Below are 18,151 nucleotides of genomic sequence, written 5' to 3'. Positions count from 1 at the left end.
GTTTGCTGTCTCTTGGTGCCTTATTTATGAGAGAAAGGGGCTTGCTTCTCCTTGCATCCTCAAGAAGAGCTCACATTGAGTCGTCCTGGGTTGTAAACAGCTATTGTGGCAGAGAGTTTGCCAATTTCCTGGTCCTCAGGCCCAGGCCCAATTTCCAACATCATATTTGGATTCTGGCAATTCAACAGCCAATTTCTTCACTACAGATCTGCTACGCCGGCCTGGTTCAATATGTATTTGAGTCAGTATCCTGTTGCTCAGGTGAAAAGATTGACTGACTCCCTGCCATCACAAATCCACCATTACTGACACAAAATAATGTAATCAATGGAGTTGATTCCATATTCAAGGACAATCAGCACGAATAAACACAAGAAGCCAGCACAGGATAACCCTGAAATACAAGTGTGTTTAATCTAAGGTGACCAGATGGTCATCTTTGTGAACCAGGATGGGGGTAGAGGGCCGCGCGTGCAGCCACGTGAAGCATACACCTGCCTTCTAGAGCTGCGTTTCCTCGCCTCTGTGACAGGGCACAGGAAACTGCAGTTTCAGAAGGCCGCAGGTTCCCTCTTGACGCTGGAGGAGGCTGCCGCACTGCCTTGCGCCCCAGAAGGCAGTGCGGCAGCCTCCCAAAAATCGGGACAATGGAAATAACCCGCGGGACGCGGGACAAATTGTGTGAAGGCGGGACTGTCCCGCCAAAAGTGGGACATCTGGTCAGCCTAGTTTAATCCTGCTCAGTCCAAAATGAAGGCCTTTTATTTCTGATAAACCTGTTTTGTCCAGGACAGCTTAGAACGTAACTGGACTAAATCATACTGTGTATAATGGCAACATTCAACGAAAACACTGAATTCCTCAGATGGTTTTGAGAAATTATGGACTGTTTTACTATGCACGAGGCAATATCAGATACGCAATTTCAATATCAGATAGGCAATATCAATATCAGATAGGCAATTTTCGAAACGCAACTTGAGCAGATGCTTTGAGGTTCAAGAAGTTTTTTCCCTAAACCTTATAAACTCCTTAGCAGGGACCAGTGAGGATGAAATGGCCACTGGGGGACCGGCTATGCCCACCTATCTGCATTCTGTGGACCCTGACAGTGAAAAAGTTGGGTCTGTCAGCCACGTGTCAGAGGGCAGGTTCATGGGGCTGTTAGCCAAGAGGGCTAAGTGGCATTATCATAAGTTCAGGGGCAGTTCATTTTTGAATGCCATTTACTGAGGGGAATGAAGGGGGACACATTGGCCGGGCACTGTGGGAGGAGGCAGGAAGTGAGACAGGCTGGACCCTTAGTCTGACCCAGGAGGGCTCTGTATTCTTTCTCAGGCGCCATCTTTGCACAAAACCTCCCCGCCATGGTACGGCAGTCCCGCCAAGCAAGCGTTGCAGTGGCAGTTTTCCCTTCCCGCCCAAGGTGGCCATTTTGTTCCCCGCCCGATAGAAGGAAACATAGAAAGTCGCATTATTTCTCTGTAAATACACTGTGATAAAATAACTATGTATAACTATTTATATACATAAAGTAAGAAGGAATGTTTGAAATAGAAACAGGCCCAAACTCCCTGCTCCCTGTTCGCAAGGGAATAATAAAAATGTCACCCAGAAAACTCTCGGGATCTGCTTGATGGCTTTCCTTACCACCAATTATCCCTTCCAAGGAAAGAGAAAATGCTCCTCTACAATTGAAGTGTCAGATTGATTTGTTACAAAGGCTGGATATGGCATAAGTGTGACTTGGTCAGGTCATGTCTAGGGGTGGAGGCAGAGGTGGGATCCAGGTGGGTTCTCACAGGTTCCCGAGAGTAGGTTACTAATTACTTGTGTGTGCCGAGAGGGGGTTACTAATTGGTGATTTTGCCATGTGATTTTTGCCTTAGTTACGCCCCTCCTCTCAGCAGTAGTGCGGAGAACTTGAAGCAGTCTAGCAGGAGGCGCACCGGCGTGCGTGGCAGCCTGCGCCTGCGTGCATTCGTTTCCCACCCAAGGACCAGCACAACCGCTGCCTCCTTGCCACAGCCCCGCCCAGGAATGCCCCGCCCCCAGAATGTCTGGCCACGCCCCCGTCGTGCCCCGCCCAGCCCCATTGGCGCGACGCCACAGTTTGAATCCCACCACCATGGGAACCTGTTACTTAAATTTTTGGATCCCATCACTGGGTGAAGGGTGGGTCTTGTCTCTGCTGACCCCAGAACAGCATTGGAGGGGGGTACCTGGACTGGTGAGCCTGCACTAGGGTGGGGTGGTTGCCTTGAGAGGGCTTATCAGCTGAATCAAACCCCCCCTCTGCTTCTGATCTGGATAGGGGGGTTGCTTCAGTTTGCTCGCTGGTCTGATAAGCCCCCTCAAGGGGCAGGATGTTTGACTACCCTGCTCTGGAGCCTTTCTGGGATATTCTTCCTGCTGGGTGGAGTGACAGGGTGGTTGAGTTCACATCCTCAAAGAGCAGCCCAGGAACGACAACTTCTAAAATATACATGCATGCATGCCTTGCCTGCTCTCGGTATGCACTGGCTCAGGAATCTATTTACGGGCTGATGCACCCTTCTGTCATTTGGAAATTGATCTGAATTGGAATACATCTTTCTCATCTATATTTGTGATACTAAAACAGGAGCTACGGTGTGGATCAAAAAATCCACACGGTGGGGCTAGAGACAGATACTTGGAATTTTTCTATAAGTCTGAGAGAAGCCTCAGATGTGCAGAAAATATGAATGATAAAAAAGAGGTGGTAAAACCCCCATGAAATACAGAACCAATGTGTGCTTCTTTAAGAAAAGTACACAATTAAGATGCTGCAAGAGTATATTGTGTAGTTTACTGTCAGATTTTAAGGAAGAGCTGAGCCACTCATTAAGCCTCAAAAGGGGTGGCGAAGTCAGCGTTTGAGTTGGCAACGACTGGCAGCCCTGGCGGAATTATTGTTTTAAGGTTGGCAAGTTTAACCTCCAAAGTAAAAGAAATGGGCTGAGGAGGGGGGAGGGGGTCAGGCTTTTGTCTTTCTTGATGGCAATTCTATACTGCCAGTGCTCTGAGAGGTGCATGGGGGCCAGTGGCATAGCGCAAGGGGGCAGGGTGCGGCACGATGCCCCGGGTGCACACCTGTGCGGGGGCGTTCCAGGGGCGTGGCAGGGGTGTTCTGGGGTGGGGCGTGGCAGGGGCAGAGGACTCAGGCATGCCCCAGGCGCAGTTCCCCCTTGCTCTGCCCCTGACCGGGGGGCCATCTAAAGTCTACCTTCAAAAGTGAAAGTCTCTAGTCTGGCTTCCTTGCAAAAGGCAAAACACCTCCTTTATCAATACCCCCTTTTCTGTTGCTTTCTCTCCTCCCTCCACTGGATGATGCATTCGTGTTCTCATGAATCTGAACAATCTGAATAGCCAATGAGGTGTATGTGTGTTTGTATTCCTCAACCTAAAGATACGCTCAAAAAAGAACGTAGAAACTGGCCATAGTGGGCTTTCCAGGCTGTGTTGCTGTGGCCTAGTAGTTTTTGCGCCAAATGTTTCGCCTGCATCTATGGTTGGCATCTTTGAAAGCATATCACAGTAAGACGTGGAGACACTGGCCCGTAAAGACTCTCAAATCTGGCTGCTGAGGGGGTTCTGGGCAACGCTTTGGTCTGGTAGTGTTTGCTGCTAACGTTAGCTACAAAACCCCACAACAGCCAGTTGATTCCAGCCACGAAAGCCTTCAAAAACGCAACACAGAAACCGTTAAGAGAATTTTAAAAGACCCTTTCCAGTTTACAAAGGGCACCTTCCGATTCATGAATATGCATTGGAGACGTCTACCTTGAGGACTAGAAGCTTGGAGCAGGAACTGAACCTTGAGAAAAGACAACCGATGCTAGTGAAAAGGTTCACAAGGTACCCCTCCCAGGCCAGAGAAGGGTCCATGATTTAGCAGGGCCAGACAACAGGGTGGTAAACGATGCCACGAATCACCACCTGACTCTCACGAGAGCAAGCGTGGGCAAGAGCAGTGGACTCGAATCTGGAAAACCTTGTCTGACTCCTTCACGTGAAGCCTGATGGGTGACCTCAGGCTAGTCACAGTTCTCTCAGGATTCTCTCAGCCCCACCTACCTCACAAGGTGTCGGCTGCGGGGAGGAGAAGGGAAGGAGTTTGTAAGCTGCTTTGAGATTCCTTACAGTTGAGAAAAGCAGGGTATAAATCCACACTCTTCTTTATGCCTGTGGCCTGTAATTTAAAGACCGTAACTGAGAAGGAAGTCCCTTCCTTAATGCCCACTGAAAACCTTGTTTCGTTGTTTCTTTTCTATGTTTTAGTATCTACTTAGTACAGGGGTCAGCAACCTTTACCACCCAAAGAGCCATTTGGACCCGTTTTCCATGGCCCCGAAGATCTACCGAGCCAGAGAGATGGCTCCACACGGAGCCGCATCCAGTTTGGCCCCTCCACTCACCTTTCCTGGAGGGACACGCCCACGCTACCCTCCGACCTCCAGGCCACACGGAGCCGCAGCATAAGGCTGAAAGAGCCGCATGCGGCTCCGGAGCCACGGGTTGCAGACCCCTGACTTAGTACATTCTCCTAACCCTTCCTACAAGAAGCAACGGCTCTTACTCCCTTATTTTAAACTTCACAACACCCCCGAAACCACCCATAGTTGAGTGGGAAACAAAACCAGGGTCTCCCGCACCCGAGTGTGACCCTTTAATCATTACACCACGTGGGCTTTTTTTTTTTCGCCACAAGCAGCAGTCAGAACACATGCCGATGGTGCCGCAGCTTCCCCGGTGGCTGCAGGAGAGGTATCTTCCCATTTCGGCCCCTGCGATCCGTGTGAACAAATAGATGACTTTAAATAAAAAGACACGTCGTTTTCTGTTATTAATCAACTTGAATCGTCCAGTCCCAGGAGAAATAGCTTGGCTCTCCGGGACTGCAACGGTGGTCTTGTGAGCCAAAGGTTTTCCCTGCAGAAGGAACCGGCTAGGGTCTCAGTTTGGTAAACAGTGCAGAAACTGGTTGACAGAACGGACGATCCTGTTTGGCTGGAGAGCTCGATGGACATCCAGGGAGTTGCCTCAAAGGGCTGGCTGAGATGGGTCACTCCCCTGTCAGGAGCTTTTGAAAAACCAGGCAACTTCTCTTTTGCCCTCTCCAGTAAAGGCTTTCCTGTTCCTGGCTTGGAGAAGGCCCACAGTCCCCAGTTCTGACACCATCTCCTAAGGAGGGGCAGGCAGTCCCGTCCGCTCCCTGGCCTGGAGGTGCTATGCCATGCTGCTGGTGGAGCAGGGGGTACTCTGCGTACTGCCGATGCTGTGGTTGGTGCTGCTGCTCTCTGAGGCTGGGGGATTCGCTGAGACGGGCTGCATTTTGGCCAGCGGGCCTGGAATGTGTTGCAAGGTAGAAAAAGGGAAACGTGTTAGGGCGAGGGAGAAGAAAGGCAGGATTACAACCTAGTGCAATCAGACGTCACCCAAGGACAAGATAGCAGATAGCACCACTTCCAGACTGCAGCTGATTCTGCACAGGACAAATATAATAGGTCAGTGATGGCGAACCTTTTTGAGACCGAGTGCCCAAATTGCAACCCAAAACCCACTTATTTATCGCAAAGTGCCAACCCGGCAATTTAACCTGAATGCTGAGGTTTTAGTTTAGAAAAAAACAGTTGGCTCTGAGGCATGCATTACCCGGGAGTAAGCTTGGTGGTAGAAGGTGGCTTTGCTTTGAAGCAACCATGCAACGGGTGAATCACGACCCTAGGAGGGTTTACTCAGAAGCAAGCCACATTGCCAGCAACTGAGCTTACTCCCAGGTAAAGGATTGTGCTTTAGTTTTTCGCGTGAAAATCAGTGGGGTTTAGCAGCGCTTAACAGGGTTACCTACACTGCTTCCCCAAAACTAGGTCTTAGGTTTAATGCTAATAATCGAGCCCAGCGGCCCAGGCCAACCTAGATGTGTGTGCGAGGGTGGGGGGGGTGATTTCCCCCTGTTTGTGTGTGCCCACAGAGAGGGCTCTGAGTGCCACCTCTGGCACCCGTGCCACAGGTTTGCCATCACTGTAATAGGTGTAGGATGCTGTAAAACCCATGGGGGGGGGGAGGCTTCGCACAGGTCACACCCCCAAATGAACCTGCTCTGTTTTATTTCCCCCCAAGCCGCGTTCCTAGAAAATCGCTAAACCAGCTATTGTTTTGAAAAATTCCTGGGTTGGAGCCGCCAAGTTGGGTCGGCCAGGCAGGAGGGGTTTAATTTCCTTTCCTTCCACCATCCATGGTCAGGGAGAATCCGCCTGCCATTGCCTGGTTGTTGCAGGGAGGCACGGCTGTGGGGGTTCATTTCTGCATGCCTGCACAACTATGCATGCGTTGCAGGAAATTGAAAAAAGGAGAAGAGTCTCTGAGCGAAGGCACGAAAGCAACCCAGGTTGTGTCCATGGGCTCCAATCGCTGCCTGCACGGCATGCATACCGTGTTTCCCCGAAAATAAGACAGTGTCTTATATTAATTTTTGCTCCCAAAGATGCGCTATGTCTTATTTTCAGGGGATGTCTTATTTTTCTGTGTTCTGTTCGTCGGGCATGCTTCCAAACAAAAACTTTGCTATGTCTTACTTTCGGGGGATGCCTTATATTTCGCACTTCAGCAAAACCTCTACTACTGTATATACTGGCGTATAAGACTACTTTTGAACCCTGGGAAATCATCTGTAAAGTGTGGGGTCGTCTTATACGCCGGGTACTCTTATATGGCGAGTATATCCCAAACTCTATATTTTAACTGGAAAAGTGGGGGGGTCGTCTTATACGCCCAGTCGTCTTATACGGTATGTCTATATATACGGTATGTCTTATTTTCAGGGGGTGTCTTATATTCAGGAAAACAGGGTATGAAAGGGAAAACAGGAAAACAGGTTCCTTTACAATGACTGCAACTCGTTATACATTTGCTGTGTGAAATTGACCAATGCCCATCCCGCTGAGGATATAATCATTGCTGGTGATTTCAATGCTAGAATAGGAAGCAATGAGATCAACCTCTGCGCCACCACTAAACTAGATGGTGACTATTTGCTACCTTATTTTTCTTTTGCCAGGAGCTCTAAGGACAATATAATCAATGAGGCTGGTCTTAATTTTTTTCCAGTTTTGCCTACAATCTAATTTGATTTATTTTAAACGGTCTTCTCCTGTATAAAAGTTCAGGTGATTTCACTTTCATTTCATCTAGGGCAGGTGGCGAACCTATGGCACGGGTGCCAGAGGTGGCACTCCGAGCCCTCTCTGTGGGCACGCACAAACAGAGTTCGTCATGTGGGGGGAAATTGCCCCCCCCCCATACATCTAGGCTGGGCTCGATTATTAGCATTAAACCTAAGACCTAGTTTTGGGGAAGCAATGTAGGTAACCATGTTAAGCGCTGTTAAACCCCATTGGTTTTCACATGAAGAACTAAAGCTCGATCTTTTATCTAGGAGTAAGCTTGGTTGCTGTCAATGGGGCTTGCTTCTGAGTAAACCTTCCCAGGGTCGTGATTCACCCGTTCGAAGAGTTGCACGGTTGCTTCAAAGCAAAGCCAACAACTACCACCAAGCTTACTCCTGAGTAATGCACGCCTCGGAGCTAACTGTTTTGTCTAAACTAAAACCTCAGTATTCAGGTTAAATTGCTGTGTTGGCACTTTGCAATAAATAAGTGGGTTTTGGGTAGCAATTTGGGCACTCGGTCTCGAAAAGGTTCGCCATCACTGATCTAGGGGCTGCAGTGTTATTGATTATATTCTCATCCCCCCGTCTCATGGACTGTGTATTAGACTTTCAAATTCAACATAATTACTTGAGTGATCACCTTCCCCAGAGCTTAATCATAACCACTAACGCATCTACTTCTTTGCCTAATCCCTCTATTACAGATAATTCTATACTTGTAGTTAAATGGTCTATCATCCTAGCCGTTAAAATCCAAGATTTTCTTTCTTTAAAACATATACTGGAGCTGCAGTATATATTTTGGACTTCAGATCTCTTTGAGGAATTTGCTAATATAATCAGACAGAGGTTTGGAACTACACCTTCTGCAAATTTCATATGCTTTAAAAAAATGGTCACGCTTACTGATGAAGATAACATGGTCACACTTACTGATGAATGTTACAGACTTAAGTGCACGCTGAGATAAATTTATTTAATTTTTATGAACTCAAACTACACCGATCTTCTGCAAGATTACTTCCACATTCAGAGCTTGCTCCATGCCCTGATCAGACAATGCAAAATTGTAGCCATTAACAATAATTGGGATTCTCTGATTAGGGCAACAACTGAGAAAGACCCTAAGAAATTCTGGTCAATTCTGCAAATATCTCTAGCAGCGTATGGCATCAATATTTCACTGATTTTTTAATGTTGTGCCTTTAGATACATATTCCACCGAGGACCTACAACTGGAAAGTTTCCCAGAATGGCCGCCTGGTATTACTCTTGGACCAGAAGGCTGATTTATCAAACAGTGGTGTAAGACACCCGGCCCGGATTCACTTCCTTCTGAGCTTTATAAGTCCTTTAAAGACTGATGGGTGCCTGTTCTGGCCTCTCTTTTTACCTATATAGATAAAACTGGAATAATTCCTCCTTTATGGACTAGAGCATAGGTGTCAAACTCGCGGCCTTCCAGATGTTATGGACTACAGTTCCCAGCATCCCCTGCTAGCCCCTGCAGGGCTGTGAGTTTGACACCTATGAACTAGAGCTGTGGTGGTGAACCTATGGCACTCCAGATGTTTATGGACTACAATTGGCCATGCTGGCAGGGGCTGATGGGAATTGTAGTCCATGAACATCTGGAGTGCCATAGGTTCGCCACCACTGAACTAGAGTGATAATAATTCCTATCTTTAAGAAAGGAGACACAACCCAGCCTGCCAATTACAGACCAATAAGCCTAGTAGACATTTCAGGAAAGTTGTATGCAAAGCACTTATTAGAGAAACCTTCTTTGTGGATTTCTAAGAACAAAATCATTGGTCCCGAGCAGATAGGCTTCACCTCTGGCAAATCTATGCTTGATCACTACTTGGTCTTGAATACCTTGTTTTCAAATATTCTTGTCATATATTCTTGTCCAAGCTTTATGCCACTTTTCTGGACCTTCGATTCCATAACTGGAGATTTTTCGCACAGTCATAAAAAGGGCAGTGGGTGTTGATGGCAAACTAATTTTTCTAGTTAAATGCAACCAACTAGGCCTTCTTACCCCTCCAATACCAACTAACAAAGGGGTGAAACAAGGATGTGTTCTTGCGCCAACATTATTCAATCTTTACCTAAATGATTTGCCTGCTGCTCTTTTAGAACTGGATGCACATGAACCATTTCTGGATTTCTGTGTGTCGTTGTCACCGCATGTCCTGAATTTTTTGCTAAACAACATTTTTAATTTTTTAAAAAGGCTGTATTCAATTATTTTAATTTTTAAAATATTTTTTAAAACACATTGTATATTATTTCTTAAAATGCCATTAAAGGTTTAATTTCATTTCATTGACCAGTGCCCCTAGCAGCGCAACAATAAATACAGATTCTCCACCCCCACTCCAGGGTCAGCATCTGTCAATTTTGTTATCATGTACCAAGACAGAGAGAAAAACCAGTCCTCTTTTTCTTCCTGGTTGGAAGGGAACTCTGGCCAAGGCAATCAAGATGGAAGATAAAATGATGTGATTATCTGTTTGCTTTTGGATTGATAGTGACACCATCTGGGGTTGCGGCAGATACAAGTTTCAGGAATGGGTGGGTGGTTCTTTACAGAGAGAGTGGAAGATTGTGTATCAGTGTGAGAACAGAGTAGGAGGAAGACGGAAGAAGGCTCCTTTTGGTCTCAACAACCATGAATTGCATTCCTGGCAATCCCACCATCTTCCTTTAAAAAAAATTAAAATCACATCCAGAGTGTGGCAGAAAGAAGGCTGAAAGGAAGGCAGAAGGAAAGAGGAATGTAAATTTTATTTATTTATTTATTTATTTCGATTTCTATATCGCCCACTCACGTTTCCAGTTGGGGCTTCAAAGAAAATTGACAGCTACTATTTTATATGGATAAGGGCATGACACAATATGAAAAGAGAAGTCCTAGTAGAGTCTCTTCCCAACTTCAAAAATTTGTCTGATTGACAGTCATACCATCCAATCAATCTCTGATTCAGTCTTTGTTTCAGGGGAGCAACTGGCCTCTAAAAACCACTTTGAAATTTTCCCCTCCCTTAATTCAAACCAACCCACTTAAAATAGGTTTTTTTAATGGCAAAACTACTTCGGGGGGTATTTTTTGTGTTTTTTGGCATTTCGACCTGCAAGGGGTGCATTTTTAAAGCTAGTGGCACCAACATTTCAGGGTATCATTCAGAGACTGTCCTAATGATACCACCCAAGATTGGTGAAGTTTGGTTCATGGGGGCCAAAGTTATGGACCCTCAAAGGGATATCTCCATCTCCTGTTAGCTCCTATTGGAAACAATGGGGGATGGGGGCACACACTTTGGGTATCCATAACTTTGGACCCCCTAAACCAAACTTCACCAATCATGAGAGGTATCATCAGGACAGTCTCCGGATGATACCCTGAAATTTTGGTGCCGCTAGTTTTAAAAATGCCCCTCTGCAGGCCTAAATGCAAAAAACCCCATAAAAAATCAGACCGACCCGAATATTTGGGTATATCCGAATATGGTATTTGTCTTATTTGGGCATACAGATAATTTTATGATCGAATAAATCTGAATCTGAATTTTACCAAATTTCTAAGGTACTGACCAAATCTACGGCTAACACACTGATTAAAAGGGTAAAAGGTAAATGTTTATTAGGAAGTACATTTAGGATAGGAAGAGGATTAGGATTTAGGATTAAGAAGTACATTTAGGAGAGATAGCATGCTACTGTCTTGCTAACTAGGAAGAGTGTGTGCAACTAACCTCTGAGAAGAAGCAGGATATTAGACCTGGCAGACAAAAGGTGACAAAAAGGATGGAGGGGTCACTATCTTTACAGCCCTCCCTAGCTGACCACTTGCTTGCCCTCAGCTGGGTTCTCTTCTCAGTTCCTTTGCACAGTAGACATTGCTACATCCAACACCTTTATCTCCAGCTAGATGGTGCTAATGAGGCAAACAATTGCTGTATCAGGCCATTTTGGGTCAGAAAAAAAATTGTGCAGGTAGGAAGCATTGAATTCTAACACAAACACACACACACACACACCACACATCATGCTTTGAATTTGTGCCCTGATGCCTGCTGTATTTTTAAAATAAGTTTTTAAAAGCACTTAGAATAACTGAATGATGGGGTGATTCTGCACAGACCAAATAGAACCGGTTCAGTCCCCCCGCAAATGCTTCTAATCCGTTCTATTTGCCTGAACCCGGATTAAATGAAAGTCAATAGATTAGTGACTTTTTTTCCTTCAACCCAGGTTTCAGACACTTCTTGCTTGTCTTTGTGAACTACGGCAAGCAGGAAGCATTCTATTCCCATCCCCTTCCATCCGCTGTTATGGTGGATTCCCCAGGCAGCCACCATTAGAGTGGATTCTCTTTTAGGCGGCGGCCATGTTGTGCCAGTAAGTGGGTGGGTGGGATTCTCATGTGGGGGGATTCTTGGCCGTGTGGTTTGCATGCAACCATGCAAACCATGCTGCCTCCTGCTGCTGGGATCCCAGCGCCCCCAGCTGGCCTCTGCACTTACTGTGCAAATGACAGCACAGGAAAGACAGGTTCATTTAACCCATTAGTATTGCCTGTGCTGAATCAGCCATAGAGTTGGAAGTGGGGATATACAGGCCATCTAGTCCAACCCCCTGCTCAATGCAGGTCAGCCTGAAGCAGTGATAGCAAGCCCTTTTGGGTTCGGCTTGTCAAAAACTCAGAAAATACCGAATATAACTGCTGGCATATCCCCCCCCCCCCCCCCGGGAAACAATTCTTTACATATTCATTTATTTTTTTACAATACAGTCCAATCATGTGTGGTGGTATGCATTATATAAAGAAGTGTCAAATAATTACAAAAATGACTCAGACACACACAAAAAAGGAGAATAATTGTCGAATGTGGTGAACGCTGGACATGTCACCCCAAACGTTGTGGCATATCCCTTTTGACATGGGTTTGCCATCACTTGCCTAGAGCATCCCTGAGAAGTGTTTGTCCAGCGGCTCTTTGAAGACTGCCACTTGGGAGCTCTGACTGCAGAACTCCCCACATCATGTTTCGGCCTCAGCAACGCTGCTACTTACGTGTGTGGGAGTAGATGTACCACAGTGCTGCTGTGAGCAGGACTCCGATTAGAAAGGCTCCAAAAGTTATTCCGCCTACAGTGCCGAGCCCCAGGCCTTGATCTATGCAGGAGAAAAAGCGGCAGTCAGTATCTGCATAATAGTGGTGCTTGGAATTATACAGTGCTCTTGGCGTTTGAAGCGTCTCATGTGCTATCTTCTTGAGGGCTCACAACAGCCCTGTAAGGTTGGCCAGTATTATCGGTATATTAAGGTGACCAGATGGTCACCTTTGTAAACCGGGATGGGCGGGTAGGCAGGCGGGTGGCCTTCTGGGGCGCTCCCGTTTCCCGCCCTGTCACAGGGCGGGAAATGGGAGCGCCCCAGAAGGCAGTGCTCCTGCAGCCGCATGCGCGGGAGGCTGCCGCACTGCCTTGCACCCCAGAAGGCAGTGCAGCAGCCTTCCAAAAATCAGGACACTTCAAAAAACCCGCGGGACGCAGGACAAATTGTCTTAAGGTGGGACTGTCCTGCCAAAAGTGGGACGTCTGGTCACCGTACGGTATATTGCAGATGAGGAGAAGGGGGCTGAAAGAGAGCAGCTTGCCTAAGGCTGGCTCATGTGTTTGGGGCAGAGGCAACATTTCAGCTGGGAACTTCTGGAGGCCTCTTGGTCACTAGGCCAAAACAGCTCCCTATACACCACCCTTTCACACATTAAGTTCAAGGAAGTGCACCTCTATCCACACATCTGGTGCAAAACAACATGCCTCCAATACGACACGCCGCTCAAGGTTTTATCTGCCATATCTATGTATGCTAACATTGTAAGAATTTGGGGGTTAGTGCACCAGCAGCTACACAAGGAATTTGCACTAAATATAGGCTCACCACAAAGCTCTGTGATTTTTTTGTTATCATCACTCCATTGTATGTTGTTGTATATCACAGAGTGTGCATTTGAAATTGTGTCCCATTATATTGTCAAAGGTTTTCATGCCTGGAACCACTGGGATGTTGTGTTGTTTCCGGGCTGTATGGTTGTGTTCTAGTAGCATTTTCTCCTGATGTTTCACCTGCATCTGGAGAAAATGCTACTAGAACACAGCCATACAGCCCGGAAACCACACAGCACCCCTGTATTTCGTTTCTTAAACATTTTTTCCACTGAAAGCATGGTGGTAGGTATTGTTTGAGTTTCACAACGATGAATTTAGCATCACAATACACTTTTCCTGGATGTTGTGATTGGTGAATTATCGGTAAGCCTATATTTAGTGCAAATTCTTTGTGTTGTATCTATGTAGGCTGGCATAGTCCACCCTGTTCTCACTTCAAAGGCAAAAATGACATTTTTGTCTTTTGCTTAAAGCAGACTGGGAAATCACTGTGCTCCAGTATATTCTCTCGCAGTAGTTTAGAACACATTTCACGTTTATACCATGGCCAGCCATCAGAGGCGGAGTGAGGGGAATCTGCGCCTGGGCTGCCCGCCTCCGCCCCACCCTGGAATGCGCTCTCCACAGCTTGGCCACACCCCCGCCATGGCTCCACCTGGGGTGTTGCGCCCCTCCGTTGACGCTACGCCACTGCCATCTATGGCACGGGGCCTCTGTGTTCATGTGGCATCCACGTATATGCTTGTGCACCAGAGATGAGATGCATCACTCTGTTCCCATGACAACCATGGAGATGCTGCATGGGCCAAAAACTGCTGTGTGGAAACGGCGTAAAGGGGTTTAAAATGGCGTAAAAGGTTTTACACTGTTTTCACACTGTTTTCACACCACTGTTTTTGGCCCATGCGGAATCCGCCCCAGAGATGTAACTGCTTAGACATTTAGGAAATTAGAACATTACCAACTCAAACCCTGTGTGTGCGTAAAGTCACAGCCAATTTATGGAAACCCAGTAGGGTTTTCAAGGCAAGAGATGAACAGAGACGGTTTGCCATTGCCTGCCTCTCTATAGCCCGGGCTTCTGTAGGGGTTTATCATCCAGGTACTAACCAGAGCTGATCCTGCTTAGGTTCCGAGATTTTGCAAGATGGGGCCATCAAGATGGGGCCATCAAGCCTGCACCACTCAGACTACTAACAATTTAATAAAATAGGACCCAATATGGACAGGGAGCAAAAAACAGTGTCTGAATAAGGACCTTCCAGACCACATCTCGTTTTGTGAGCTACTTCCTTGTTTTCTTCATTTATGCTCTACTTTTCTGCCCAGGGAAGACCTAAAGCTGCTTACAGGCCCCTTCCGCACAGGCAAAATAATGCGTTTTCAAACCACTTTCACAACTGTTTGCAAGTGGATTTTGCCATTCCGCACAGCTTCAAAGAGCACTGAAAGCAGTTTGAAAGTGCATTATTCTGCATGTGCGGAATGAGCCACAGTGTTCCCCTCAGCTCCATTTTACCATAAGAACAATAGTGTGAGGTAGTTAAGTCAAGTTTCCATGGCAGCATGGAGATTCCTGGTCTGATATTCTAGCCCTGTGGTGGTGAACCTATGGCACTCCAGATGTTCATGGACTCCAATTCCCATCAGCCAATTGGCCATGCTGGCAGGGGCTGATGGGAATTGTAGTCCACGAACATCTGGAATGCTATAGGTTCGCCACCACTGTATACTCTGGCTCTCAGCATCACATCCTAAGAGCTGCCTTTACCCATGAATGCACGCGAAGTATCTATCGGTGTGAACCCTGTCTGCAATGCCACCAAATGCAATATTTTCAGCCCCTCTCTTGCGGTTGATATGGAAACAAACAAAGGCTCGTGATATTCTCTTTTGCAGACGTGTCCGATGTGCCGGGTGAATCCCCACCGGGGCTGGGCCGGTGTCAAAAGCCTTTCCTTGCTTTGTTATGTTGCTGTCCTGAGGGAGACGTGCAAAACAGAGGCAGGAAGGAGGAGAGCAAGGTAAGAGGGAGGCCGGAAGCCATCCATTCTGGGCCGAAGCCAGACGTGCCTGACAGAGGGCTGCAGCCACACTTATGCCTGCGGTAGAGCCCCTAGCACGCATGACCTCTGGGAGGCTGCGGGACAACAGTGGCAAAAGGCTGCAGCTACCAACAGAAGCGGGCGGGCGGAGGGAGAAGCTACTGGGAGAATTTATGGCAGGAATTGCCAAGGCCTGTCCGCAGAATGAGCCAAGAGAGGAAGTTTGACCCTCCGTCTATTTCGGATACTATAAATCCACTGCTAGAACAAGGAAAAGAGGAGGAGGCGGTGGGGAATTTTGGTGCGTCAGAGATATGTCGAGCCCCCTCCCTGTATTGTCAGCTTCAAAAAAAAAGGGGAGGGGCGGGAACATGACAAGGATAAACATGCAGGAAGCTCCGGACTGCCAGAAAAAAGATGCTCCCGCCTTCCAGGTTTAGGGCCAATGGGTGTAAAGTGCTGAGTTGATTGGCAGGCGCTTGGCACTTTGGTTCGTAAACTCTAAAAAGTTGTGGTTTTTATTTTATTGCAATACGATATCTTAAAGGTATTCTGCCAGGCTTGTTTTCTGGGATCTGCAGTTCAAGAATCTCAGATGCCAGGACTTAAGATCCTTAAGATCCCACTGCCAGTATGAATACCTTGTACTGAGCGAGGTCTGTAAAAGGCAGCTTGTATGATTTTATATTTAGTTTATTTATACCCTGTCTTTCACCCAGTGGTGGGATCCAAAAATTTTAGTAACAGGTTCCCATGGTGGTGGGATTCAAACAGTGGCGTAGCGCCAATGGGGCTGGGCGGGGCACAAGGGGGGCGTGGCCGGGCATTCCGGGGGCGGGGCATTAATAATTTCTCTGTTACTGTAAAAAACTCTTACTGTAGTCCATAATATCTGGAGGGCCGCGAGTTTGACACCTATGGCTTAGAACATCTTAACATTTTATGATTGGCCCTGTAGCAGACTTTTTTGTGATTGGCCCAGCATCTCATGGGATGGGAGTCATTTTGTGGTCACACCCACTGCCCTCTCTCAATATCTTTAGTGACTCCTGCCAAAAGTTCCTAATCTCCAGCTGCTATCTTTCTGTCCATAATTTAAACTCATTATAGCAAGTCCTATTGTCTACTGCCAACAGAAACAACGACTTCTCCTCTCATTGACTGCCTGTCAAATACTTCATACTTTCAAATACTTAATTTTGTTTCTAGACATCAAAAGAAGGATACTTTCCTTAAACAGGGAACTTTACCATATTTCTAAAACATGTTTTTAAAACAGCCCAACAGGGAGAATTATCCCGTTTTCTACCTTCGCTAACCAGCCACATAGGAAACAACAGGACTGTATGATTTTTGGACCTAATGGAATTTCTAACGGAAAAGCAGACCCAGTTAGTAACCCCCTCTCGGCACACACAAATCATTAGTGACCCACTCTCGGGAACTGGTGAGAACCTGCTGGATCCCACCTCTGCTTTCACCCCAATGAAGATCAGAAGTGGTACTGTGGTGGATTCAGCACAGACAAACATAACGGATGTAGGACATTGTATAAATTAGTGGGGGTGGGGAACAACTTGCATTGGACTCGTTCCCAAAACAAGTTTGGCCTGTTTTATTCCCCTCAACCCAGGATTTTCGAAGACGCTAGACCAGCAATCTTTTTGCACAGTCCTGGTTTGCTCCCGCACAAACACGACAAGCAGGAGACGCTGCATTTCCCTCCCTTCCGCCCAATCGCTTTAGGTTCTTCGCAGTCCACTGGAAAGGAGAATCCGTCCGCCCACCAGCCTGCCATTCTGTGCAGGTAGCTCAGCAGATTCGTGGGCAGATTCTCTGGGCGCCCAACAGACTACAAAGTCCCACAAGCGCATTTTCTTTTATGCGTTGTCCATGAACAACTACGCAGGTGCAGCCAATTGTATTGTGGGACAATCAGCGTGGCTGCGGGGGTTCATTTCTGCACACCTGGGCAACTGTGCAGGTGTTGCAGGAAATTCTTTTTGAAAAAGAAGTGTCTCTGTGTGAAGGCGCGAAAGCAACCCGGGTGGTTTCCGTGGGCTCCAATAGCTGCCTGAATGGGTGAAGGGCACATGTGTGAACAGGAAAAAGGAAAACATGTTCCTTTATAAGGGCTGCAACCTGTTATACATATGCTGTGTGGAATCCACCTGGCCCATGGTCATTTCCATGGCGGCAGAAGGGTTTGAACTTGGCTCTCCCAAGTCCTAGTCCAACACTCTAACCACTAGGCCAATGCTGACCCACTAATGAGATCAATAGGCAGGGGATCATTTAATAGGTGACAGGGCCTGATACCGAGTCAATCTCTTGGTCTGTTCTGACTGGCTGCGGCTCTCCAGACTCATCTAATCTGGAGGAACCGGGTTTGATTCCCCGCTCTGCCGCTTGAGCTGTGGAGGCTTATCTGGGGAATTCAGATTGGTCTGTGCACTCCCACACACGCCAGCTGGGTGACCTTGGGCTAGTCACAGTCCTTCGGAGTTCTCTCAGCCCCACCCTCCTCACAGGGTGTTTGTTGTGAGGGGGGAAGGGCAAGGAGATTGTAAGCAGTGGTGGGATCAAAAAAATTTAGTAACAGGTTCCCATGGTGGTGGGATTCAAACTGTGGCGTAGCACCAATGGGGCTGGGTGGGGCACGATGGGAGCATGGCCGGGCATTCTGGAGGCGGGGCATTCCTGGGCAGGGCCGTGGCAAGGACGCAGCCGCTGCGCCGGTCGTTGGGCGGGAAACGAATGCACGCAGGCGCTGGCTGCCATGCACGCTGGTGCACCTCCTGCTAGACTGCTTCAAGTTCTGCGTGCTACTGCTGAGAGGAGGGGCGTAACTCAGGCAAAAATCACGTGGCAAAATCACCAATTAGTAACCCCCTCTCAGCATACACAAATAATTAGTAACCTACTCTCGGGAACCTGTGAGAACCTGCTGGAT

General features: G+C 47.3%; 1 protein-coding gene across 1 annotated transcript in view; it reads right to left on the bottom strand.

The window, feature by feature from the left end:
* Window positions 1–4,434: 4,434 nt before the first annotated feature.
* Window positions 4,435–18,151, bottom strand: part of ENG (endoglin) — an 85,881-nt gene continuing 72,164 nt past the window's right edge. Inside the window, exons 14-15 of the mRNA XM_048512248.1 lie at window positions 12,276–12,377; window positions 4,435–5,369 (exon numbers count right to left, since the gene is read on the bottom strand). Of these exons, the coding sequence (XP_048368205.1) occupies window positions 5,251–5,369; window positions 12,276–12,377 (221 nt within the window). The 3' untranslated portion in view covers window positions 4,435–5,250. The remainder of the gene's footprint in view (window positions 5,370–12,275; window positions 12,378–18,151) is intronic.

The sequence above is a fragment of the Sphaerodactylus townsendi genome, linkage group LG12, assembly GCF_021028975.2.
Source record: "Sphaerodactylus townsendi isolate TG3544 linkage group LG12, MPM_Stown_v2.3, whole genome shotgun sequence".
In the NCBI taxonomy this organism is placed as follows: Eukaryota; Metazoa; Chordata; class Lepidosauria; order Squamata; family Sphaerodactylidae; genus Sphaerodactylus; species Sphaerodactylus townsendi.
This window is presented reverse-complemented; position numbering and strand designations above follow the sequence as displayed.